Here is a 25,626-nt window from a genome sequence, read left to right as displayed (position 1 = left end):
CAGCCAGAGGTAGGACCAAGTCTGTGAGGTTCCGGGGACATTCAGCAGGCAAGGGTCAGGGGTCAGAACTGCAGGTGGCAGGGGGGCTCAGGAGGCATCAGGATACAAATCTGGCCCCCCAGAGCTCTGCTTCTCCCGGGGACCCCAGGGCCGGGGCCTCTGTCCTTGCAGTTCCCCTTGCTCAGCCCAGGGAGCCGGGCAACCGCTCAGGCTCTCTCCGGGCCCCCTGCTCTCTCTGTGGACTCCCTGCTCTCTGCGGGCAGCTGGGAGTCATTCCCTGGTTCCAGGGCCACCCAACGAGGCGGCTGCCACCCACCACGTTCCGCCACTTCCCTGACACCAAGTGGGGGTCAGTCCTGTGTGGGGGCTGGGTCTCATCATCAGGAACCCCGACTCCTGGGACGTTCCTCTGTGCTGGGCAGACCAGGACAACTGGTCACCCAGGCCGGGGTTTCTGGCTGGACCGGCACACTCCGCTGCCCTGGGGCTGCCCAGGGGAGGGATGCTGTGGCTCCTAGATGCCTTCTCAGGTGCGCCTGGAGCATCCTGGGCTCCTGGCCCCCAGGGACCCCTTCAGAGCTGTTCCCCTGTGGTTTTACTCAGCTCCCAGGAGCCTCCTGACCCCAGGCTGACCCTGTTGGCCCTGTCCCATTCCCTGAGGTCGCTGGGCCCCTCCAGACCCCACTCTCTGAACAGGACACTGGGCCTGGCACCCATGGAATGTCTGCCTGGTTGTCACAGCATTTGGGTGCTTAGGCCTCCCCACGTCCATGCCTCTCTTTCTCTGGGGGCTTTGGCCCCTGGATAGGTCTGGAGCTTTCTGGGGGCACTTGTGACCCTGAGACAAGCAGCCTGAAGTGTGACCAGAGGCTCCTGCACACCCAGGGATCAGCAGAGAAGCTGCATTGACTGTGGCCAAGTTTGCAACCCCAGCTCATTCACCTGTGGCCCCCGGGGCCGAACCCCACACTCGCGGGCACCACAAGCCCACCCCATCCAGGCTCAGGTCTTCGGGTCCAGACCCTGCTGGCTGCATTCTGCTCCCTCTGGCAGATGGCCTGGGCCCCTCCTTCCCTGTGTCTGTGCCTCTGTCTCTTTTGCTTGAGGGCCCACGGGGTGGGGGTGGGGCCTGATGCGCAGTGTCCCTCCCTGGTTCTGCCTCGCCTGCAGCAGCCAGGAGCCTGGGGGCCTCACCCAGAATGCCTGCTCAAGCAGGAGGCTCACATAGGAGGCTCCCAAGGCAGCAGCCTTCTCTCTAGATTAAACTCCCCTGGAGAGGGGGAAAATGTCATGTTTCATCTGGTAATCACCAACATCCCCCCGAAAGGACACAGTCCCCTGCGTCCCCAGAAACTGGCCAGACAAGCAGATGGGCCCCAGAGCCTGTGGAGGCAGCCTGGGCTGGGTCACCGAACCCCCTTGGCCTGAGCTGAGGGGGCTGTCCAAAGCCCTTCTGCTCCAGGTGATGTGGATTCACGGAGAAGGCCCTCAGCTGCTGGGCTTCCTCCCTCCTGGGAGCTGTTGGAAAACCTCAGCCTGTGGGACTGCCCTGCAGCCGCCCAGCCTGATCTGAAGGCAGCCAGGCTCAGGGACATGCCTGGTCAGAGACTTCCCTGTGTCAGGGGACGGAGGCCCTGGTCATTGTCTTCCCAGGGACAGGGGCACGGAGGGACCTGGTCAATGTCTTCTCAGAAACAGAGGGAACTGGCCAAAAGGGGCTCAGACGATCCATAGACCCAAGATGCTACAGAACCAGGAGGGTCCATAGTGACGACGGCCATGAAACCACCTGTCTCCCGAAGGGCCTGCCGGTGGCGTCTCCCCCCATACACGTGACCAGGTGGGGAAGTCCAGGTTCCTGGGACAGAACTCCAAGTATGAAGCCCGGGCTCCCTTTGGTTGGAAGGCAGTGGCCCAGCCTCCACCACCCGCCCCTCCCTGAGCCCCTGAGCAGCCATGTCCTGACACGGACCTCAGCCGGTCTACCCGGAGCAGCCGCTCTTTTGTTATAAACCAGGAGGACGGCGGTGGGGGCCCCCGGGGCCTGCGGGCGCGGAAGCTGTGCAGCCCGGAAAACAGTCCGGCAATTCCTGCAATACCATAGGAGCCTCCCCACGAGATGAGAACATCTCTGCACACAGACGTGCACACGCCTGCTCAGAGTAGTGCTGTCCCCGCTGGGGGGGGGGGGGGGTGCTCAGGACGTCCCTCAGGTGACCCCACAGTGAGTACTCAGCTCTAAGACAGGACGGAGTGCTGCCCCCCGATGCGACGTGGACAGACACCTGCAATCAGCTAACTCTGAGCAAAGAAGACTGTTCTCCTTAACGTGGGCGGGTGGGCCTCAGCCATTCAGTTCAAAGTCTTCCGGGCAAAGGGAGGAGGCTGCCCAGAAAAGCAGGAATTCTACCCGAAGTTGCAACTTGAACTTGGGTCCACACCGCGCATTTCAGACTTGCCAGCCTCCTCATTGCATGAGTCATTTCCTTAAAAGAAATCCTTTTTTGTTTTTTTAATGTTTATTTTCTTTTTGAGAGAGGGATAGAGAGAGAGAGAGAGAGAGCGCGCGCGCGCGCGCGCGCGCGCGCGTGCGAGTGGGGGAGGGGCAGAGGCAGAGGGAGACAGAATCTGAAGCAGGTGCCAGGCTCTGAGCTGTCAGCACAGAGCCCGACACGGGGCTTAAACTCGTGAACTGTGAGATCGTGATCTGAGCCGGAGTCGGACGCTAACTGACTGAACCACCCTGGTGCCCCAAAAGAAATCCGTTATACCTTATGTCCTACTGGTTTCCTGGGTCACCCTGACTGACGGACGTCCTAACATTGGACTGGGTAGTGGTTGCACCGCTCTGTAAATTGACTCAGAATTACTAGTTGCACTTTAATTGGTGGATGTCACGGTGGGTAGTTTTGCCTCAAGAAAACTGTAACTGAACAACAGAAGCCCGGACATGTCAGAGCTCAGCTCTAGCTACCACGTGCTCGGCCCCGGGCGACCGCACACCCCGGCACCTTCCCAGTGCAGCCCTCCCTGGTCCAGGCCCTCCTGAGCTCCAGCTCCTGCCCCGGCTCAGAAGGCCTAGACCCTCAGCAGCCTCAAAGCTCTGGGGGCCAAGACTGGGATTTGAGGCCCTGGCGAGGGTGGGGGGCACAGGCAGGGGACACCCCCTGCAGGATCCAGCCTGGCCTCCGAGCAGGCAGAGAAGCCTGGTGAGGCCATAAAGCCGGGCACCGTGCCTGACGGGTCGTGGGTCTTGAGCCAGACGAGGCCTCCATACATCATTGACTAAGTGGGTGCTGGGTACCAGGGGTGAGGGACGGGGAGTGTCAGTGGGCCCAGAGAGGCCAGCGAGGCCACAGCAAACCTGCTGGGTCTCCACGTGGCAGTGTGGGGGCGAGTGCACGTTAGGAGAGGGTGCACACGTGTGTGTCGATCGTGTCCACATGTGAGCCCCTGCCTCATATTTTAAACTCTGAAGCACCCTGGATGGGTCGCCTGCCGGGCAGGAGGTGGGACGCCAGCCCCAGCAGAGCGCCAGGCAGTGGTGTGCCCGGAGGTGGGGGCAGCAGTGGGGGGAAAGGGGAGAGGGGAGGGGTCGGCCAGGGGAGGCCGCGCTGGGGGCTGGAAGAGTGCGGTAGCAGAGAGAGGATAATCAATGGACACCACGGGTTGGGGGGGGGTCTCTCGGGGAGGCGGTGAGGGGGCTGCTGGGAGGCAGGAGTTTGATTTCATTTCTTATCGGACCTAGGCCGGTGGGTGCGAGGCCTGTGAAGCCGGCAGCCTCTGGCCGTCCTGTCCTGCGCCTGAAGCTTCAGCCCTTTGCCAGGCAGTCCCTCCCTCCTGGATCCCACTGCCTCAGGGGAGCCCGCCCTGCTGAGCCTGTCTTGCCCCAGTGAAGGCTGGAGCCACCTGAGGTCCCAGCATCGTGGGGTTTGGAGGCCTGGATGGAATGGACTGTCCCGGGGCAGCAGACCCGCACCAGTCTGTACCGCGAGGCTGGCAGGGCAGGCTTGTCCCTGAGTGACCAGGAGAGACAAGCACACAGGCAGGATTCCCAAGTCCAGCTTGTGCACAGGGCCAGGGACCTCTACCTTGTGTTCCCAAAGGGCCCCTGGGCCCCAGCTCAGCCTGCAGGAACCTGGCCCACGGGTCTGCCCTGTACCGACTCGGCCCTGACAGGGGACTCACTTTTCCTGGGGCTCTTCTCCCTCCTCCCTGGATGAGGCCCCTAGAAACTTCTGCCCTGCCTCTGTGCCTGTGTGTGTGCTTGCATGCGCAGGTGCCTGTGTGGGTTTACGTGTGTGTCAATCTCTAGCCCCAAGTCTCCTAGGACCTGCGGCTCCCACTCCCTCTCTCTCAAGGATGTGCCTTGGCCCCTGCAGTCAGTACTGTCCTGCTGGCTGTCCCCCCACCCCATTGCCCTGGGGCTACTGCCATTGCCTTGCTTCTCCTGACTCCGGAATCAAGGGCTTCCTAGCCTGACCCCCCAGCCTGCTGGTGGCCTCACCCCACCAGATTCCTCCATGCCCTCACTACTATCTTGGAAAAACCCTGTCCCCACCCCTGCCACTCCAGGCCTCTGGGGTCAGGACACTGCTGACCCCGGTCTCATCTGTGTCCCCCAAGCCCATCATGGGGACATGGTGCCCCCTGCCTGCCTTTTGCCCCTGCCCTTCCCTCTGTGTCCCTGGAAGCCGTGTCCAGCACTCCTGGGAGCATTACGCAGGACACTCAGGTCCCTTCTGACACAAGATGTGTCAATCCAGGTCTTAAGTTTGGGGTCGAAAATGTAACTTTCTCAGTACTGCTCCAAGAAACGATGCAAAAAGCATTCTCATGTGCAGATGAATGGGGGCTGCAGGGACACTTTGGGGGCATCTCTGGTCTCCAAGGCTGGGGGCTTCCTGGCACATCCTAAAATCAGGATTTGGGAAGCGGAGACCTGGGGTCTTGGTCAAGGTGCAAACCTAGGGCCATTCTCTTCCAAAAGCATTTGGGGTCCCAAGTGGGGCCAATGGCCGCAGACCCCACCTTCAGGAGCTGCCTGCAGGGACAGGAGCTGTCCACCCCCACATTAGGATCCTAGTGGGGCCTTGAAAGGGATCAGGAAGGGCCTGGATGGTACTGAGTCTGACATGAAGCTGAGGCTGAGACCTGCCCGTGGGGTAGGAGACGGGCCCCAGGGTAGCGTGTAGAGGCTGCGAGGGGTGGGGACAGGTCTAGAACCCTTCCCTGTGGGCTCTCTGTGGACAGAGCCTGGTGGCCTCAGTGTCCCCAGAAGGCCTAGCTCAGACACGGCACGCAGGAGGCATGAGATAAACTCCCATGCTGCAAAGGGGTGTGATCTGAACCCCCCAGTTCCTGCCCTGGAATGCCATCCCCCAGCTGCCCCCTCCTCCCCGAGCAACGTGGGGCTGTCTTTTCCTACCCTGCGGCAGGCTGGGTGGCACGTGCCCACCACGTCAGGGCAGCTGGACCAGGCCCCTGCAAAGGAAGATGTGCGCCCCCCCCCCCCCCCCCCCGAGCAGACTGACGGGCCCCGCCCCGTGCTGTGGGAGGCATCCTGAAGAGGCTTCCTACCCCTCCACAGCCCATCCCTGCTGCCAGGCCGGGACAGGGGTGCAGAGCTCAGGGTTTATCGTCCCAGTGCTGACACTGTGCGGAATGGAGCCACGCGGGAGCTGGGAGGGTCGGGGACAGGGATGGGTCACAGAACAGCGGCGCCACAGGGACCGCACCGCAGCCAGGAGAGGAATGTGCCTGCCACGGGTCCCAGCAGGCCCTGGCCGGGCACTCACTGTGTCTACTGCTGTGGGTGGTGAAAACTCTGTGGGCCACGGTCTTCAGAAGCTGGTTCCGGGCCTGACGGACCCCTCTGACCCTCCCACAGACCCTCCTAGATGGTCTGGGTACCAGGAAGATGGCTGGGCTGCTGATGCTGAACTGAGCCATGCAGAAGGGAGAGCAGGGAACTTTCTGGATGAAGACTAAGTGATGGGGGACAGTGGGGGCCTAGGAGGGGCTCCAGGGGGCAGACTGCATTCTGGGGCCCTTCCCTGCAGGACTCAAGCCTCCCCCACCTCTCGACCCCGGCGCTCACGTGGGGCCCCGGGACGCTCAGGCGCAGACCGCTCTAGAGGCCGCCGGAGACAGGGTGATGGTCTCGGTGGCCTGCTGGCTGCTGGAGGACAGCGAGTGGCCGGAGCCGCGCTGGAAGAGGACCCGGCACGGCAGGGAGTGGCCGGCGCCGGCGGGCCCGCGGGCACTCCTGGCGCGGAGCGAGCGCCGGCGGTACTCGCGGTAGTTCTTGGTGAGCAGCGTGTAGAGGAAGGGGTTGACGCAGCTGTTGCCATAGGTGAGGCAGGTGGTCAGGTAGTTGACGATGCGCGCAGTGCGCGGCGTCAGCGTCTGGGCCCCACGGTACTGGGCGAGGAGCTGCCACAGCCAGAAGGGCAGGAAGCAGGCCCAGAAGAGCAGCACGATGCCCAGGATGAGGTAGAGCACCTTGGGGTTGGGCAGCCGCCGCGTCTGCGTGAAGGAGGCCCGCTGGGACAGCCAGTAGGCCCGGGCCAGGCGCACGTACAGCAGCCCGATGACCGTGCCGGGCCCCACGATGCTCGTCCCGAAGAGCAGGGTCAGGTAGGCGCGGTGGGCGCGCGGGCCCCACACCGGGAGGCAGAGGCTCTTGTGGCCCCTGTGGACCAGCCGGATGGCCAGCATCATGGGCAGCGCCAGCAGCAGCGCCAGCAGCCACGTGCCCAGGGCGAGGACCTTGCGGTAACCCTTGGAGCGCTGCACCGTGTCCAGCGGCCTCAGCACCGCGGCGTAGCGCTCGCTGCTCATGACGGTCAGGGTGAAGATGCTGGCGTGCATGGTCAGGAAGTCCAGGCTGAAGAGAACTCGGCAGCCCACGTCGCCAAAGTGCCACTCCTTGGTGACATAGGTGGCCACGATGAAGGGGATGCTGAGCAGGTAGAGGAGGTCGGCCAGCGCCAGGTTGACGACATAGACAGACATGGAGGCTGAGGTGTGCAGGACGCGGCACATGACCACCAGCGTGTACACGTTGCCGGCCATGCCCACCACGCCCATGGCCGACAGCACTGCCCCGATGGCACCCGTGGCCACCAGGTCCTCCAGGGAGCTGGGCTCTGTGGGGCTGGCCCACGAGCGGTTGAGGGATGCGTTGGGGGCAGCAGACGGCTCGGGGAAACCGCTCACGGGCGCGGGGCTCAGCGCCATCTCACGCGGGGCTCCGTGCGGGGGCGTGCTGCTCCTTTGGACGGGGAGGGGGCATCTGTGGGCAACAAGCGTGCTCTGTGGGAGAAGATGCTCATTAAAGATGCAGCTGAGGCAACCACCACGCTCCCAGAAGGCTGTGTGAGGGCACAGTCCCCACCGGGCTCAAGGGCCTGCCGAGGGACAAGGCTCATCGTCTCCCGATGCCCCTTTGGGGACTCTCTGTTCAGAGCCCTACGGCTCTGCCTCATTTTCCCCAGCTTTCCAGGGGGCCCAGAGAACCACCCAGACCAGCTGTCCCTAGTGCATGCCTCCGCAGCACCCCCAGCCCAGTCTCAGAGCAAGTCCAAAGGCCTGTGGGGTTGACTGGTCTTTTCTGCAAACCAGAACACGGCAGGGCAGCCCCAGGGGGTGGGGGCAGCAGTGGGTGGAGCCAGGAGTCCTCCCCAGGCCCAGGGCTGTGCTATTCCCAGAGTCCTTTCTCCCAACTGTTTTCTCCTGCACACTTCAAAAAAATGTGTTTAGATTACTAAAGTAATATTCACTGATTTTAAAAGTTAAACCAGGAAAATATTCCCCCTGGCGAACAGGGGGAAGCACCTGTAATGTCTCTTTATCCACAGGGGGGAAATGAGCCTGGATTCCTACCTCATGCCATTCACAAAATAATTCAAGGTGGATTGTGGACCTGTGTATAATAGGTTACATCAACCAAGCTAGCTAGCTTCTGGAAGAAATGCAGAATACCTGCGTGACCACGGGCAGGCAAAGATTTCTCAAAAACGAACAGGAAACACTGGAAATAGAACAGGAGACCAAGCAGGTGGACTTCATTAAAATCAGCGACTTCGCTGAGAGTAAAAATGTAAATTAAATCGTGAACCAGGAAAAGACTTTCAGAAGACAAAGAACTAGTAACCAAAATATATGAAAGAACTAAATAGACACAGACTAAGGACTCAGTTGGAGGGGGGAAAGAAAGAGATTTGAAGAGGAACTTTTCAAAAGAAGTATCCAAATGGCCCAGAAGCACATGAAGAAATGCTCAACATCATCGGTCGTCAGGGAAGCAGAGTTCAAAACCACGGGGGGCCCAACCTAATGGCTACGATCAGAAAACAGATACAGGCGTCTGGGCTGGCGGAGGAGCCGGCGGGAGCGTGAAATGGTGCAGCCCCCTTGGAAAGCAAGGTGGCGCCATCAGTGAAGCGGGACACGTCCTCTTCCTGAGCCTGGGTCTGCCCCCGAGGGAAGTAACTGCAATTCTCCACCAAGAGACAAGCGTGAGAACGTTGACAGCAGCTTACTTCTGATACCCAAGAGCTGGAAACAGCCCAAACTTCCATACGTAGAAGCGTGGATCAACAGACTGACATCTCCCTAGAAGCGCTCTGCAGCCGTGGAGTGGGTGGGGTTGCCGCTTGAGTCGGTAACTTGGAGGAAACGCGCCCATGCTACGTTGAGCGAAGGAAACCAGAGAGAAAACACAGCTGTGTGGGGCCCTTACGGGACGTTCACGCACCGGCAAGATGCTCTGTGACAGTGGAGGTCAGAGTAGTGGTTACCTACTCTGTCAACTGGTAGGGGCACTGGGGAGTCCTCGGGGGGGGGGGGGACTGAAGCAGGCTATGTCCTGATCTGGGTGGTGGTCACACGCATGGGCACAGACACATGTACTTAAGACCTGTGCTTCCGGGACGAAGATTATCCTCACAAGAAGAAGAACGGCCCCCCCCAAAAAAAACGTGAGATACTTAACTGCAGGGGGCGGGGTCTGTGGCACCCCACATCCCGGTGTCCAGGGATAATAATGGCTTCAGGCGTTCTCCCTCTGCATGTCCAGTGGCGGTAATAACAACGGTGAGTCTGGACTGTCCCACCCTGAGCGACCAGAGCCCCGCGTGCTCTGAGGACCGGCCCAGCCTCCGGTCGGGTGCCTGGCCAGGGTGCCCCTGTACCCCCCCTGCTGAGGGCTGCAGGCCTTGAGGGAAGGACCACCAGGAGGGATGTGAAGCGCACCCCCCCCCCCCCGCCCGCCCAGATCCTGCGGCTTCCAAGAGGGCCTTGCGCTCACAGCCCGCAAGCAGCCCATGCCAGGCACCGCGGGGCCGGCGGGAGGGCGCCCCGACACCCGGACGCCCCTTTGCCTCGACGCCCCTGTCCTGCTCCCTGACAGCCCCACGCCCCCAGCCCCGGCCGCGCACTCGCGCTGGTGTCCTGCTCCTCGCTTACCAAGCGTGGGGTCCGTCCCGAGTCCTGGGTCACCGAGCACGTCCCCAAGTTCCCGGGTCGGCGGAGGGGCGCCCGCCCCCAGGTCCCACCGGGAAAGCCGCACCCGGACCCGGGTCGTCGCCGCCACCTGCCCCGCCGCCAGCTGAGAATGCGCCGCGCGGGTATTAATAACCCGGGGCCGAGGGGGGCGCTGGAACGAGGGGACGCGGCTGGGGGCGCTTGGGGGCGTGGGGGCGGTGCTGGAGGGAGGGGGCGGTGCTGGAGGAATGGGGGCGGTGCGGGGGGCGGTGTTGGAGGAATGGGGGGCAGTGCTGGGGGAGGGGGCGGTGCGGGAGGCGGTGCTGGAGAAATGGGGGCGGAGCGGGGGGGTGCTGGGGGAGGGGGAGGTGCGGGGTCGGTGCTGGAGGCATGGAGGCGGTGCGGGGGGCGGTGCTGGAGGAATGGGGGGCGGTGCGGGGGGGCGGTGATGGAGAGAGGGAGAGGTGCGGGGGGCGGCTGGAGGAATAGGGGGTGGTGCGGGGGGCGGTGCTGGAGGGAGGGGGCGGTGAGGGGGGCAGTGCTGGAGAAAGGGGGCGGCGCGGGAGGGGCGGTGCTGGAGGCAGGGGGAGATGCGGGCGTGGTGCTGGAGGGAGGGGGCGGTGCGGGGGGGCGGTGCTGGAGGGAGGGGGAGGTGCGGAGGCAGTGCTGGACCAAAGGGGGCAGTGTGGGGGTGGTGCTGGAGGGAGGGGGCATGGCAGGGGGCGTGGCAGTGTTGGCTAGAGAAGAGTCCAGCACAAGTGGGATCCTTCCCGCTGGGAGGGAGGTGAGGAGGCGGGAGGGGGTGTCGAGGGGAGAGGCAGACGGGGTTAGGGGGCGCCTCCCCGGGTGGGAAAAGGCAGGAGCTGGAACACTAGGGCCAAGGACCACAGGTCGCGGTCAGTGGCCGGCAGCCCAAGTGGGAGTCTGAGCAGGGCTCACCCTGAGTGAAACAGACACCTCGCCCCTCTGTGCCTGCTCCCCTCAGTTTCCCTGAGCTCCTGGGACTCTTGGTTGTCAATCAGGCCCTCAAGCTGCAGGGGGACAGTAGGGGGGGTGTTGAGAGACTGACCAGTCCATGACCCAGTGGCATTAATGACATTCACATTGTGCAACCATCACCATCTCCAAGTTTCTCCTTTTCCCAGTCTGGAACTGTCCCATCAAACAGTGTCTCCACCCCGAATCTTATGTCTCTATGGGTGTCACTCCTCTAGAGACATCCTGTGAGGGCCGTCATACAGAATTTGTCCTTTAATGTCTGGTTTCTTTCCCTTACTATAATGTTCTAAAGGGTCATCCGTGTAGTGTCTGAACTTCCTTTTCACTGCTGAATAAGGTTCCATTGTGTGTATGACCCACATTCTGTCCTTCATCTGTGACCACTGGCTATGCCCCCTCTGGAAGCTGTTTTGTTTAACAATTTCCCACCCCTTTTGTGGATGCTATTCTTTCCTTTATCGCTGAAAAATCTTAACCATCCTTATTGTCAGGACTTTTCAATTTTTTTTAACGTTTATTTATTTTTGAGACAGAGAGAGACAGAGCATGAACAGGGGAGGGGCAGAGAGAGAGGGAGACACAGAATCTGAAACAGGCTCCAGGCTCTGAGCGGTCAGCACAGAACCCGACGCGGGGCTCGAACTCACGGACCGTGAGATCATGACCCGAGCCGAAGTCGGACGCTTAACCTACCGAGCCACCCAGGCGCCCCTTGTCAGGTCTTTTCAGACAGCTCCATCATTCTCAGGGAGCCCGGCACTCTATGAACACTGCTCCCCACTCCTCGCTGGCAGACGGGAGACCTGAGCCTGTGGATCTCAGTACAGGAGAGTCTCACTGCTCTTAGACAAGTGGACTGACTCATAGACGGGTCTGACTCTCACCCTCTCCCTCCATGGGCAGGTGACTCAGTCTGATGGGGCTTAGCATGTTGGGGCTTATCTGCCGCCTTGGGTCCAAACACCCCCATAACCCAAGAGTGTCCGGTCACAGAAACCTCCAGGATACAGCCCTTGGCCAGCTGCCAAGGTGGCCGAGCAGCTCAGCCTGAGGCCTGAGCCCTCATGGCCACAGACTGGGAGGTACAGATGACCAAGGACAGTCATCATCAAAAACATGGGTCAGCTCCCTGCCCTTCCAGGATCCACCTTTGTGTCTCCTCTCCTGGTCATGCAGAGTCACAGGCCACACAGCCCACGGCCCTCTCTCCATTTGCACCACGAGGAAAGGACAGGCGCACATCCAGCGTGCTTGCTGGACAGACCCACAGACAGTGGGGAAGGGGCTGGGCAACAGGAGCCAGGCGTGGGGAGAGGAAGGTAGGGAGGGGCCCGAAGGTGCTGGTGGCCAGGGACGGCCCCTTGTCGGTGGAGGACACCGAGAACCTTCCTCTTCTGCGTGGTGACTCAGCCTGGACCTGAGAGGCTCACTGCTCAGTCCAGAGCCAGGGGCAGGGGCACGGGGCCAGGGCTCCTGCGAGACACGGGAATTTGGGGCTGTTGCTGCCCTCAGGAGTTGTGGGGGCCCCACAAATCTATTGTGCTCTGTGCAAAAGTAACCCTGCGTGACTGTGATTCACTATATGGACCATTAAATCACAAATTATAATCCTAAAACCCTCACTTCCCATAAATGTGAATTTAACTTTGCTTTTTGGGTTCATTATATTTTGCAATAATAATTTTTCTGTAAGAACTCATTCCCAATTGCATTACTAAATTCTGTGGAAAATGAGGTTCCATAGACAGAAATCTGGCTTCTTTACAGGTGCCCCATTCAGCCCCAGCACAGACTTGTCAAAGAGGCACATTCTTGTCACTGCCTCCTTTCTTCCCCTTAAAACAAACCGGCCAGAGAAGGATAAAGGGGAGGAGGCAGGACTAGGGGGTGGGGAAGCGCACCCCTGGCAGGGTCCAGGCAAAGGCTGTCTGTGGGAGGAGGCCCACCTTGGCAGAAACGGCCAGGCAGTAGCCCCACCCGGAACTCAGGCAGGGCTATGGGCTCCCTGCACAGCCCACAGCTGAGGACGCCTGGCCCCAGAAGGTCCCGGCAGGGATGTACCTGCCTGGCTGCCCCACGGCCTCCCCAGGACCCCTCTGTAGTCAGTGGCTAACTGCACTTTTCCAAAAGACCCTTCCCTTGGTGATGCTGCTAATGTTGCCCTTTGCTTTCAATTTCAGAAGCTGCATGTTTTCCAGTCCTGGTTCTAAACAGCTCAGACAAACACAGGTCTCCAGTTGGGGGTGACCCCTGTTAATCAGTGGAGAGCCTCCAGCATCTGAGCAAGCACTTGAGCTCGCACAGAGCAGTGTCAGGTGCAGAGTGCTCCCCTGACTTAAAACGTCCTTGGTGGGGGCGCCTGGCCGCTCAGTCGGTTGAGCGTCCGACTTCGGCTCAGGTCACGGTCTTGTGGTTTGTGAATTTGAGCCCCATGTCGGGCTCTCTGCTGCCAGAGCAGAGCCCATTTTGGATCCTCTGTCTCCCTCTCACTCTGCCTCTCCTCCGCTCGTGTGCATGCTCTCTCTCTATCTCTCTCAAAAATAAACATTAAAAGAAAATGTCCAAGCTTGGGAAAGCTGAGGTGCAGGGTGAATGGGGAGAAATTTCAAGTGCACAAAACAATGTCTTAACCCGGTCCTGACCCTTCGTCCCCTGGGGAAGGTATGTGGGTCCCCACCTCTTGGAGAGGTACTGTGGGTCTGAGCACTGCAGCCTCCCCGGTCCCAGTGGGGCTACTCAGGCTTGGTGACCTGCGGAAAAGGCCTGATTAAGGTCTACAAAACCTCGGTTCTGAGTAAAAAGGCCGTTTGCAAAGCCCCTGAGAGCCATTCTGGGGTCTTCAAAGGTGGGACTTGATGTCCCAGTGAGGGTAGAAACGGCAGGGGTGCCAGATTTCTCCCGCAAGCAGTTTAACCAAGGCCATGTGCATCCGTGGAGTGCAACTCCTGACAATGTCCATGTAGCAGTGTGCAGAGGGTCCTTTCCCTCAGCATGGTGGCCCTACTCCTCCTATCTCCCTCCGAAACAAGTTCAGGAGCTCCACTTCCTTCCTGAGGACCATCGACCCCATCCATGAAAGCAGCAGTGGGGTGCCCCAGCCCCAAAACTAATGGAGGGGCCTCTTCAAAGCGGTGGGTGTCCTGTCCCTGTACATCTCTCCCAGGAACTTCCTTCACCATCACATCACCATCACATCACCATCACATCACCATCACATCACCATCACCATCACCATCACATCACCATCCCCATCGCCATCGCCATCGCCATCGCCATCACATCACCATCACCATCACCATCACCATCACCATCACCATCACCATCATATCACCATCACCATCACCATCACCATCACATCACCATCACCATTACTATCACCATCACCATCACATCGCCATCGCCATCGCCATCACATCACCATCACATCACCATCACATCACCATCACCATCACCATCACATCACCATCACATCACCATCACATCACCATCACCATCACATCACCATCACCATCACCATCACATCACCATCACCATCACCATCACCATCAGCATCACATCACTATCACCATCACCATCACCATCACATCACCATCACATCACCATCACCATCACCATCACCATCACCATCACCATCACATCACATCACCATCACCATCACCATCACATCGCCATCGCCATCGCCATCACATCACCATCACCATCACCATCACATCACCATCACATCACCATCACCATCACCATCACCATCACATCGCCATCGCCATCACCATCACATCACCATCACCATCACATCACCATCACCATCACATCACCATCACCATCACATCAGCATCACCATCACCATCACCATCAGCATCACATCACCATCACCATCACCATCATATCACCATCACATTACCATCACCATCACCATCACATCACCATCACCATCACCATCACCATCACCATCACATCACCATCACCATCACCATCACATCACCATCATCATCACCATGGCCACTGTAACCACCCACCAACATCACCACTAGCATCACCATCCCCATGACCATCCCCAGCGTCCCCACCACCTCCACGACCAGCATCACCGCCACTATCATTTTTACTCTCGCTCAGTATATAACACGTAACTGTGACCACCATCTAGATCAAATGACTGTATTTTCAGTATTTGTTTCAGATTGTTGTTTTAGGAAATAATATATCCGTAGCCCTCACTCCCCTTCTTCCCCCCCCCCCCCCCCCCGAGCACCACTGCCCCGACTTTGGAGCAACTCGCAAACTTTTTTTTTGGCCAGGTATTTCCCATGTGCAATTCATAATGTGCTTTAAAATGTTCATAAATGGGACTGTACTATACTTATCCTTTTCCAATCTTCTGTTTTCTCTCCATCAGAAAAACAAGAGCTCCTTCACCCCTCTGAAAGGTTCTGGCGTATTCCACCGCATGCATCCTGGCTAGTTTCCGGGGACCCCCTCCACCCCATCCCAAGGGCCAGCAGCTGACCAGACTGACTCCGGCAGGGCTCCGGGCCAGACATAGAGGTGGTCAAGGAGATCTGGACTCCGGCTGCGTCAGTGGGAATCGGTGCCTTCCCTTGTCGACTGGGTGGCCTCGGGGGAGTTACCGTACCTCTCTGTGCTTCAACGTCCTCGTCTGTCAAGTGCCGCTGAAAGTAGAAGTGGCCTCATCAGAGTGCTGTGAGTTTTCAATGAGCTTAATGCGCGTGAGTGCTGCACGACGCAGGTGCGCAGGTGGCGCTCAGAAACCACGGCTGTTAGGACGATGATGGTGATGAAGATGAAGGTGATGCCGTGGTCCCTGCCGTCAGGAAGTCTTCTGTCTATGTGGTGAGAGCGGCGCTCAGCATGCACACGGCCGGCCACCCGGCCCCGGGGGACCTGCATCTGGGCAGCACCATTTGGCTCTTGGCAGCGGGAGGAGAAACCTCCCAGGTGGCAAGGGGAGCGGGTCCGGGAGGGTGTCCTGGCCGAGGGGCTACCTGGGCTGTGGGGCTGCTGGGATGTGGCAGGAGGAGGTTCTGCTAAATCTTAGGTGCCCGTGCAGTGTGACCTGCCAGGCAGCAGGCTGAAGACAGAGACTGAGATGGGACAGGCCACCTCAGTGTCCCAGCTGAGGCCGAGGTGGCCGTGTGTCCCCTGCTCCGGGGACCTGGATATCTGCCCTGTGCAGGATGGGCTGTGCTCCAGCAGCAGCTGCAGCAGCAAGGCCCAGAGGCCCCCAGGCCTGAGTCGCCAGAAGGTCAAACTCCAGAGGGGAGCGCCCCCTTCCTTGCAGTGCGTGGGCCCTCTGGGGGACAGGCTACATCTGGACTCAGCGTCCCCTCCTCGTGTCCTGGCGGTGACTACAGCCCAGCCCTCAGCCTGTGACCCTGAGCACCTGCTCTACCCTGGGGTCGGGGGAGGAGAGTCTCAGACACCATTTGTCCTCCTACCTAAGACAGAAAGTGCTAGAGAATCCTGAGAAACATAAAGGGTTTCTGTCTGTAGATGGGGCAGGTCTCCTTCCCTGAAGCACTGCCTCCACCCACGTTGCCCCCCAACAAAGGAAACTCAGGGGCGGATTGGAGACACTCTGTTTTTCTCTGCTGTGTTTCCTCCAAGCTCCTGGGGTCCAGCTGCTGGAGACCACAGGCCAGCTCAGAGAAAATCTCCTCCAACGCAAAGATGCCCCTCACACCTGGGGCGGGAGGGTTCAGACTGGTTCAGACCCCTCCGGGGAGGGAAGAGATGCAAGTGTGCTTGTGGTCAGCCACAGACGTACGTCCCAATGGTGTCCATTGAGGTCTTACTGGCGTAAACCGTCAGGAGAGCTGGCCAGTCCTGACCTCCTGCTTCTCTTGGAAACGCAGCAGCTCTGGGGTCATGGGGCCCCCGCCTGATGGACAGCTGCCCCGGGGGTGGGGGGATGTTCCGGGACCTGCAGGGATTCCAAGCCTCGCTGGCCCCCTCCAGGAGGCATACGCTCGGTGTCCACCGCCCCTCCCTTGGGCCCCCGCCCTCTCTGTCCTGCGCTCTGGGCCTGGTTCCTATGCCACATGTGGGTCTGTCCTCGGGCTGGTGCAGCGGCGCCCGATAGGATACAGGGCTCCCAGATAAATTCGGTTTTCTGATCAACAACAAATAATTTTTGCTGCTGCCTGGACATCGGACAGGAACGACCCTCCACAGGGACCTGCCTGAGCTGTGAATGCAAGTGAGTGTAGTTGGTGGTGGTGCTGATTCAAATTCAGAGAGAAAATCCGCCCTGTGATCTGAGGCAGCGTGAGGGTCAGCCGTGCCCTTAGCAGCCTGAACGGATGCAGCTGTTTTCAGTGGAGAGAATAATTCACATTGGAGCCCTGTCTGGGGGCGTTGGGGGTGGGGGTTGTTTTCACGGGCCCCTGGGACGAGCACACAGGTATCTCTACTCTGGACTGATGTGCTATGACTTTGACATTTGATTTTTTAAGTTTGAGGTGAGATTCTCATAACCTATTATGCAATTAACTACCGTGCAACTGTTACCTCTATCCAGTTCTAGAACACTGTCAGTGTCTCCAAAGGAGACCCTACACCCGTTGAGCAATGACTCCGCTTCCCCCTTTCCCCCGGTCCCTGGCAAGCATGATCAGCTCTGTCTCTGTGCAGTTGTCTATTAGACATCCACGTAAGTGGAGTCCTACGGCATGACCTCCCCCCACTGGGCGTGACGCTCTGGGAATTCGTCCACACTGTGGCGTGCGCTGCTGCCTCACTCCTCTTATGGTGAATAACGCTCCGTTGCACGAACGTGCCGCATTTGTTCACCCCTTCATCTGGCCATTTGGACTGTGAACGGTGCTGTGACGAACACGTACCTACATGGTTACCTACTGGGCACGTCATTCAGATGGTAGCTACATATTTCATTTTGGGGGGATTTCATATTTTTTTGCTTTCACCATCACCTGGTGAGTCGGTGTCTTCTCTGTTTTCAGGTGGGACGTGCTCAGGTGCTACCGGCAGTCTGGTATGGAGGGGAGCTCTTGCCTGGGTGCTGCCGGAGGACTGCCTGGTCCTGACCAAGCACCCCCAGTACTGCAAAGAAGCCTGGTCATTGAGGGAAAACAAAAAGAGGCTGCCCCAAACAAGGGTTGGCTGGAATAATGGATGAATGGACTGTTTAACCTGGAGGGATGGAGAGGGGACGAAGGCAAGACCAGGCTGGGTTTGTTTGGGAGAGGAGCCAGGCACGTGTCCCAACGGACTCCAACTCACTAAACTCTTGTAGAATTATCAGGGCTGTTGAAGTGCAGGGTTGCAAACTCGTGCTGCATGATTGCTTTGTCACCACTTAATTAGCATCAGAGGCCTTCATGATTTAACCAGGAGCCTGGCTTCTGCACACACAGGAGGGAGACTGCCCTCAAAGTTGCTAGGGGTAACCCTAACTCACAGTAAAACCCTCCAGAGTGGACCTGTGTCTGTCACTGAAAGAGATACAGCCCACCCTTGAATCATGGGAAGGCTGTGTCACCCAGAGACACCAACAGAGGGCTTCAGAAACCTCCAGATCAGTCATTTCCAAGGAGAACCGACCGCTTCACAGCATCTTCTCTGCCCATGGTGCCCTGTGTCTGCTAGAGCACCCTACTCCTGGGAAGGAGCAGCACCCTGGGAGGCTGGTCCCTGCCCCTGCCATAGCCATTATTGTTCAAACACGGCCCTTTATTTTCAGTGTGCATGTGTTTGTTTAGAAATAACGTGAGAAGCACCAGGGAACCAAACTCTTACCAGGAGCCGAACTTGACTCACCTGCCCTGTGCTGTCCCACTTCTGTCTCCTACTCTGGGAGATCGAAACTTGCCAAGGACTCATCCAAGTCACCGAGATGACAAAGCCAATCAACAAGGACTAACTGAAAGATGACTCAGCCCACGGCTTGATGCAAAACTCTTCTGACTTTATTTAGTTAACAAACGACACACAAAGAAATGGGTACTAAACGCTCAAACCGCAAAGAATGGCCAACATCCGAAACCAGGCCTCTCCCAGCGCACACCAGCGTCCCCACTGCCGCCGACAGGGTCTCCTGGAGCCCCAGAGACCGTCCGGGCGGAGGCAAGCACACATCCCCGTCGCCCCCACCTCCGCACCCTCCGGGGCGCGCGTGTCCCACTCCACACACCCCTGCGTGTGGCCAAGGGCGGGGCCGGGGTCCAGACGCGCACCCTGCACCCCACTTCACAAGCTGCGCGGCAGCAACCGTTCGCGAAGCGCGTCGCCCAGGGCGTCGCGTTCCCGGCTCCGGCTCCGTGGCATTTGGCGGAGGAGAACCTCTCTCCCGCTTACAGGCTTTTGGGTCCCTTCCACGGAGGCAGAGACGGTCCCGATCCTCAGTCCCGACGCAGCTCCCCATTCTTCGTCCCCAGGCACCGGCCCCCCTATTCTTGGCCGGTGGCTCCCCTGGCTGTCGTGGGGAGGGGGCAGCCAGGAACGGTGGCCACTTGGGCCTCGGGCCCTCAGTTCTGGGGCCCTCGGCCGAAGGGCTGGAAGCGGGCCAGCTCCCCCAGGGCCGAGGCTCCCACGGCAGCCAGGCTCCCCCCACTGGGCCCGCTGCTCCCGGGCTCGGGGGTGCCGGGATCCCACCGTGGGAGGAGGAGGCCGGGGGCCCGGGCGATGCGGGGGGGGGGGAGGGGGGGGCCCTCCCCCGCCCCCGCCTTGGCCCAGGGGGAAGAAGAGAGGATGGCGAGTCCCCTCTTCAGCAGGGCTGTGTCCGCAGGGACCAGCTCCTCGTCCTGCCCCGCAGGAGAGGACTCCAGAACGCGCAGCTTCCGCCGGTGCAGGTCCTGCTTCCGGGGTGCGTCTTGGAGTCCCACCGCCCACACCTCATCGGGCTCCAGCAGCACTTTCCAGGACATTCCAGGACTTTCCACAGGACCCACCCCGGCGTCGTCTTCCGGAGGTAGACGGCATCGCAGCAGCCCGCCACGGAGAGGCGCTGCGGGTCCCTTAACCAGGCCTCGGCCTCGGCCTCGGCGGGGTCCACGGCCCGCGTGGTGCCCAGCTCCAACACCGTGGGCTCCCCCGGGGGCAGGTCCACTCTGAGAAGCCCCTGCCACGGAGGAGGGGGCCTCGGCCAGTGTGCGCAGGCGGGGGCCCCCCGAGCCTCCAGGGGAGGCTCTGGGTCCAGTCAGCGTCGTCAGGGCCCAGGCCCCGGGGTGCTGCGTCCTGAGGCTCCAGCTCGGTGGGCGCGAAGTGGTGGTCCGGGCCCTCCTCCTCCGACCCGGGAGGGGGGGGGGGCCGACCCCCACTCCACAGACCCCCTCCTGGGCGGAGTGACCCTGGCCCTGCCCCCAGCTCAGCCCCACCCCCGGGCCCCAGCCCTGCTCAGGCCCCGCCCCGGCGGGGTCCATCGGCTCAGGGTCCCAGTCTCCCTCCTCCCAGTCCTCCGACTCCAGCGAGTCTCTGAGCTCCAGGAAGGCAGCCTTGAAGCAAGCGAAGCAAATCCCCAGCTGGTCGCCATGTCGAAGCTGATACATCCAGGACGCGCGGAGGTAGGACACGCCCTCGTCCCCGTACCGCACGCTGACCGGGGGGGCACATGGCCACGCTGCCTGCCTCCTACCGGGGTGGGCAGCGAGGGTGGGACGCGCCGGGCACTTCAGGTGGCCTGGCCCACAGGTGGGGGGGAGGGGCGGGAGGAGGAGGAGGAGGAGGAAGGCGAGGATCAGGAGGGGGAGAGAAAGAAAGGGGTTTCTTGTGCAGGTATTTGGGGAGGGGTGGGGGTGGGCGAGCTGGGTCCCAGTTCAACAGAGACCTGCAGAGGTTGGGCAGGTTGGACTTCCGGAAAATTCTTCAGCTCCGGCGATGGCTCTATTCTCTGGGAAGCTGCAAAGGGAGAGAGAGCAAGTGAGGTCGGTGCCCCTTGCAGGCAGGCGGGAGGGTCACCGGGGGGAGCCGGGGCAGGGGGCCGATGGGTTGAGACCTGGCCCTTTCAGCTCTGCCCTGCTCAGTGCAGCTGCTCCCGAGGCCTGGTGGGCACACGGCCCCTCCCCCACAGCCCCCCACCCCCAGTCGGCCTTGCCCGGCAGCACCTGAGAGGACCTCAGGGAAACCGAGGGGATCTGATGGGATCCGAGGAAAGTGCCAGAAGCTGAGGAAACTCAGAGCACCTGGTGGGAGCTGAGGGAAACTGAGGGAACATGGGGGAACCTGAGGGAAAGTGCCAGAAGCTGAGGGAACCTGAGGGGATCTGACAGACACTGAGAGAAGCCGATGGGATTTGACAGAAGATGAGAGAACCTGACAGAACCTGAGGGAACCTGAGGAAACCTGACAGACAGTAGCTGAGAGAAACTGATGGATCCTGATGGAATCCGAGAAAACTTGAGACAAACTGACAGAACCTGATGGAAACTGCCAGATGTTGAGGGAACATGGGGGAACCTGAGGGAAACCTGCTGGAAGCTGAGAGAACCTGACGGGATCTGAGGAAACCTGAAAAAAACGGAAGAACCTGATGGAAACTGCCTGATGCTGAGGCAACCTGCCTGGAAGCGGAGGGAAACTTATGGAAGCTGGGAGAACCTGACAGAACCTGAGGGAACCTGACAGAATCTGAGAAAACCCGAGGGATCCTGATGGGATCTGAGGGGAGCTGAGGGAACTTTGGGGAACCTGAGGGGATCTGACAGATTTGAGAGAATCTGATGGGATTTGAAAGAAGATGAGAGAACCTGACAGAACCTGATGGATCCTGAGGCGACCTGATGGAATCTGAGGAAACCTGACAGAAGCGGAGAGAATCTGATGGGATTTGACAGAATCTGAGAAAACCTAAGACAGAACCTGATGGAAACTGCCAGGTGCTGAGGGAACATGGGGGAACCTGAGGGAAACTTCTGGAAGCTGGGGAAACCTGATGGGATCTGAGGAAACCTGAAAGAACCTGAGAAAACCCGAGAGAAACGGACAGAACCCGATGGAAACTGCCAGATGCTGAGGGAACCTGCCTGGAAGCTGAGGGAAACCGATGGAAACCGATGGAAACCGATGGAAGCTGAGAGAACCTGACAGAACCTGAGGGAAAGTGGTGGGATCTGAGGGAAACTGACAGAACCTGATGGATCCTGATGGAAGCTGAGGGAACGTGGGGGAACCTGAGGGAAACTGCTGGAAGCTGAGAGAACCTGATGGAAGCTGATGGACGCTGAGGGAACCTGACAGAAGCTGAACGAACCTGAGGGAACGTGACAGAAGCTGAAAGAATCTGATGGAACCTGATGGAAACTCAGGGAGCCACCCCCAGCCACCTCAGCCTCTCACCCCACCTCACCCCACCCCACCCCACCCCACCCCGTGGGCCCGTGTCCCCTGGACCCTCTCCTCGGCCCGAGGGGCCGTCACCCTGCCTGGCACCTCCCTCCTACAGGCACCCCGCCCCCCCAGAAAGGAGGGAGGCAGTGCACCTGGGAATATAAAGGGCCCTTTCCCATGATGCCCTGGGCTCATCTGCATATCTCCCATGAGCCTCGGCCCACCAGCAACTGAAACTGCTGAGTCACCCACCTCCCTCCCAGGAGCCCCGTGCAGCCCCCCAGGCGGGGCAGGCTGTCCCCCTCTGGCCTCCCCAGCACCGCCGGGGCTCCGCGCGCGTGCGCGCGTGTGCGCGTGTGCGTGTACGTGTGTGTATGTGTATGTGCTCTGGCCCATAGAACTCTTCTCGTCCTTTCCGTCTGAGGGTTTCTGGAACTGGGCAGGTGGACGCTTCTCCGATGGCCCTTGTCCCTTCGTGGGTGACCTGCCGGCCCCGGGTCCTGTCCCGTGGTTTAAAGTGGGTTTTTTCTAGTTGTCTCTTGATTAAAGGTTTTTTATGAATTCCAGAAAATGTTCAATTCTCAATTATTTACATTTGAAACACATTTCCCCTAGTCTGGCTCTTCTTTTCACTTGTATTTATTTATTTATTTTGATTTTTTATTAATTTATGTTTTTTATTTATTTTTGAGAGAGAGAGAGAGAGAGACAGAGCATGAGTGGGGGAGGGGCAGAGAGAGGGAGACACAGAATCCGAAGCAGGCTCCAGGCTCCGAGCTGACAGCACAGCGCCCGATACACGAACCGTGAGATCATGACCTGAGCCAAAGTTGATGCTTAACTGACTGAGGTACCCAGGCGCCCCATCTTTTCACTTTTAAAATAAAGATTCTTGGGGCGCCTGGGTGGCTTAGTCGGCTGAGCATCCGACTTGGGCTCAGGTCATGATCTCACAGTTCGTGGATTCGAGTCCCACGTCGGGCTCTGTGCTGACAGCTCAGAGCCTGGAGCCTGTTTCGGATTCTGTGTCTCCCTCTCTCTCTTCCCCTCCCCCGCTCATGCTCTGTCTCTCTCTCTCTGTCAAAATAAATAAAAATTTTTAAAAAATAAAATAAAATAAAGATTCTCGGGGCACCTGCGTGGCTTAGTTGGTTGGGCGTCCAACTTCCGCTCGGGTCATGACCTCACGGTTCGTGGGTTCAAGCCCCATGTTGGGCTCTGTGTTGGCAGCTTGGGGGCTGGAGCCTGCTTCGGATTCTGTGTCTCCCCCTCTCTCTACCCCTCCCCCACTCATGCTCGCTCTCTCACTCTCTCTGAAAAAATAAACATCGGCACCAGTCGTACATTTGTCATAATTGGTGAACCCGGAGAAGACACAGCCAGCCTCTGGAACACGGCTGCAAAGTTCCTGGGGTCTGCGGTTCTCAAACCTTGCTGCACATTAAGATTTTCCTGGGGGGGGCGCCTGGGTGGCACAGTCGGTTAAGCGTCCGACTTCAGCCAGGTCACGATCTCACGGTCCGTGAGTTCGAGCCCCGCGTCGGGCTCTGGGCTGATGACTCGGAGCCTGGAGCCTGTTTCCGATTCTGTGTCTCCCTCTCTCTCTGCCCCTCCCCCGTTCATGCTCTGTCTCTCTCTGTCCCAAAAATAAATAAAAAACGTTGAAAAAAAAATTTTTTAAAAATTAAAAAAAAGATTTTCCTGGGAACTCACGTCACAGCATGTAGCAGACAGGCCCGAGGTGACCCCCAGAGGCCACGCCCTCCCTGTGATTGGAGGGAGCCTACGACTTCCCTCCAACCGAGAAGCGGTACTGAGGGTGTATGCTGCTGCCTGATGAAGTCACATTATGTGGCAGAGGGGTGTCCCGACTGCAATGACACTACTATGAATTACATAAGACCCCAAGCCAGCTCTTGCTGTCTCCTCCCGGCCTTCAAGAGGGAAACAGCCAAGCAGGGAGCTGTGGCCAGGCTCTGGGATCTGAAAGTGCACCCAGCTGACAGCCAGGAAAGCCGAGGCCCTTAGTCCTACAACCACAGGATAGGACTTCTGTCAGCTGAGAGCACAATCCATCTGACACTTGGGTTGCACCTGTGTGAGACCCTGAGCGAGGGCCCAGCCAAGGCAAATCCCAACTCCCAGTCCATGGAAACCGGAAGAAAGTACATGTGTGCTCTGTTAAGCCAGTAAGCTTGGTCATTTGTTATGAAGCAACAGAAAACTAACATTTGTGCATATGGTTCTATCAGAATTCTCACATGGGCCCCAGGCATCAGTGTCTCTTAAGTTTTCCAGATGTTTCCAATATGCTGTACAATTCAAGAACCAGTGCTTAGACGCCTGGGTGAACTTAGAAGTTTTCACAGATATCAGGTCATTAACCCTCCACCCTCCCCTGGCCTTAGCCTCACTGATGCCCAAGCCAGGCTCTGCACAATCCCTGAATACCCATGGCCCACCCAACCCCCAAGTCACACCACCCTGCGACTAAGGCAGCTTACCGTGACCTGCCACAAACTGCATAGTGTGTGATTGGACCCGCCTCATGTTCCTAACCAAAGCCACGACCTGGAGGCCAGCAGGGACCAGACCCCGGCCCCCAGAGCTTCCCGCGTTCCAAAGCGCCATGTCCACAGGCCCAGGACACGTAAGCTCTATGGACAAGGGTGAAGGGGCAGAAGCCCAAAAGAGTGAGTGTGGCCAAGGCTTGTCAGACTAGAAGAGGGTCAGGATGACCTCTCTGGTCAAGGTTAAGAGCCCCCCGCTGCCCCAAGGGCTGAGGCCCTTGAGACGAAAGAGGCCAAAGCCCGGTGTGCCTTCGAGCCTGCTACGGTGCTTGTCTGTGTCTCATCCGAGAGGACTGTGCAGCTCCCAAGGCTTAGAGAACATTCCAGAGATGTTTGTGGGGTGGACACATTCCTGCTTCTTGGCTGGCTTGGTGACCTCCGTCCTCGGGATGACCATCAAAGTGTTGCTGACCTACTTCATTCCCAGGCACAGCATCCCCTGGATGGGTTCGGAGCCAACCTGGCCTGGCGCCTTTCCTGGGCACAGACCCCGCCAGCGTGTCCGGGAATCTGACCTGAGCACGGCCGGTTGTGCCCAGAGAAACCACCTGACCCAAAAAGCCTATAAGCCCACACGGGCTTGGATCTGAGGGCAGGTGACCCAGTTGGAGTCAGGCCCTAATAAGAAAGGAAAGCGTGTTTAAATAATCAAGTGATTCACCGAAGAAAACCTTCTTGGAAACTGTTATTGTAATCACCACTGAGACGGGAAGGCTGCACATGTTGATGGAACCGAGTACTTGGGGTCTGAGCGAACGTTTGCATGGTTGCTGTTCCACGGCAAGGAAAGGCCGCCCTCAGCTCCGCCGAGATGCAGGAGTTTCTACTGGCTTCTCTTTCATTCCTCCTCACGGGCACTAAGCCAGGAGAGGAAGAGCTTCACTGTAGAGAGTCTTCAGGGAGACCCTGCCTGCTGACAGGAAGGAGGGCCCCCGCCTCCACGGGACAGGCACGCGACGCGGGCACGGAGATGGGACCCCCGTGGCCATGGAGGACAGATGCACTCTCAAAGTTGCCCGTTGATTTCCGATTCTTTTACTGACTTGCCCCATAAAGTGAGAGTTGCGTTTCCAAAGGAACAGAAAGGCACGAAGACAAGGACAAATAATAATTCTCTGAGCGACAAGGCTAATGACTCCGAGTAAGCCGTGAAAATGAGTAAGGGTCGCGAGTTCTCTGTAAGATAGCTCTCAGAGCCAGTGGTGTCTCTGCCCCTGCACTCGCCTGGGGCGCCCCGGGTCACACGTGAGCGGGCGTCTCCAACCCGTAT

At 59.0% G+C, this 25,626-nt stretch overlaps 3 protein-coding genes across 3 annotated transcripts; all 3 read right to left on the bottom strand.

Moving 5' to 3' along the window:
* Nucleotides 1-5,521: 5,521 nt before the first annotated feature.
* Nucleotides 5,522-9,667, bottom strand: UTS2R (urotensin 2 receptor). The gene is made up of 2 exons (XM_027052368.2): nucleotides 9,472-9,667; nucleotides 5,522-7,317 (listed from the first exon to the last, which is right to left on the bottom strand). Exon 2 carries the CDS (start codon nucleotides 7,240-7,242, stop codon nucleotides 6,118-6,120), a length of 1,125 nt encoding a protein of 374 aa, XP_026908169.1. The 5' UTR covers nucleotides 7,243-7,317; nucleotides 9,472-9,667; the 3' UTR covers nucleotides 5,522-6,117.
* An 8,748-nt stretch (nucleotides 9,668-18,415) lies between these two features.
* LOC113597686 (uncharacterized) lies at nucleotides 18,416-19,613 on the bottom strand. Its single transcript, XM_027054418.2, has one exon. It carries the CDS (start codon nucleotides 19,386-19,388, stop codon nucleotides 18,990-18,992), a length of 399 nt encoding a protein of 132 aa, XP_026910219.2. The 5' UTR covers nucleotides 19,389-19,613; the 3' UTR covers nucleotides 18,416-18,989.
* A 25-nt stretch (nucleotides 19,614-19,638) lies between these two features.
* Nucleotides 19,639-20,276, bottom strand: TEX19 (testis expressed 19; the record flags this gene model as incomplete). Its single annotated transcript, XM_053211856.1, is given in 2 exon segments — nucleotides 19,639-19,790; nucleotides 19,793-20,276. Coding segments are annotated over 2 exon segments (636 nt in total), but the record flags the coding sequence as incomplete, so codon positions are not given.
* Between the last annotated feature and the right edge of the window lie 5,350 nt (nucleotides 20,277-25,626).

This window comes from Acinonyx jubatus, chromosome E1 (assembly GCF_027475565.1).
Source record: "Acinonyx jubatus isolate Ajub_Pintada_27869175 chromosome E1, VMU_Ajub_asm_v1.0, whole genome shotgun sequence".
In the NCBI taxonomy this organism is placed as follows: domain Eukaryota; kingdom Metazoa; phylum Chordata; class Mammalia; order Carnivora; family Felidae; genus Acinonyx; species Acinonyx jubatus.
Note: the sequence above shows the minus strand (reverse complement) of the source record. Positions and strands in the feature narration are given on the sequence as shown.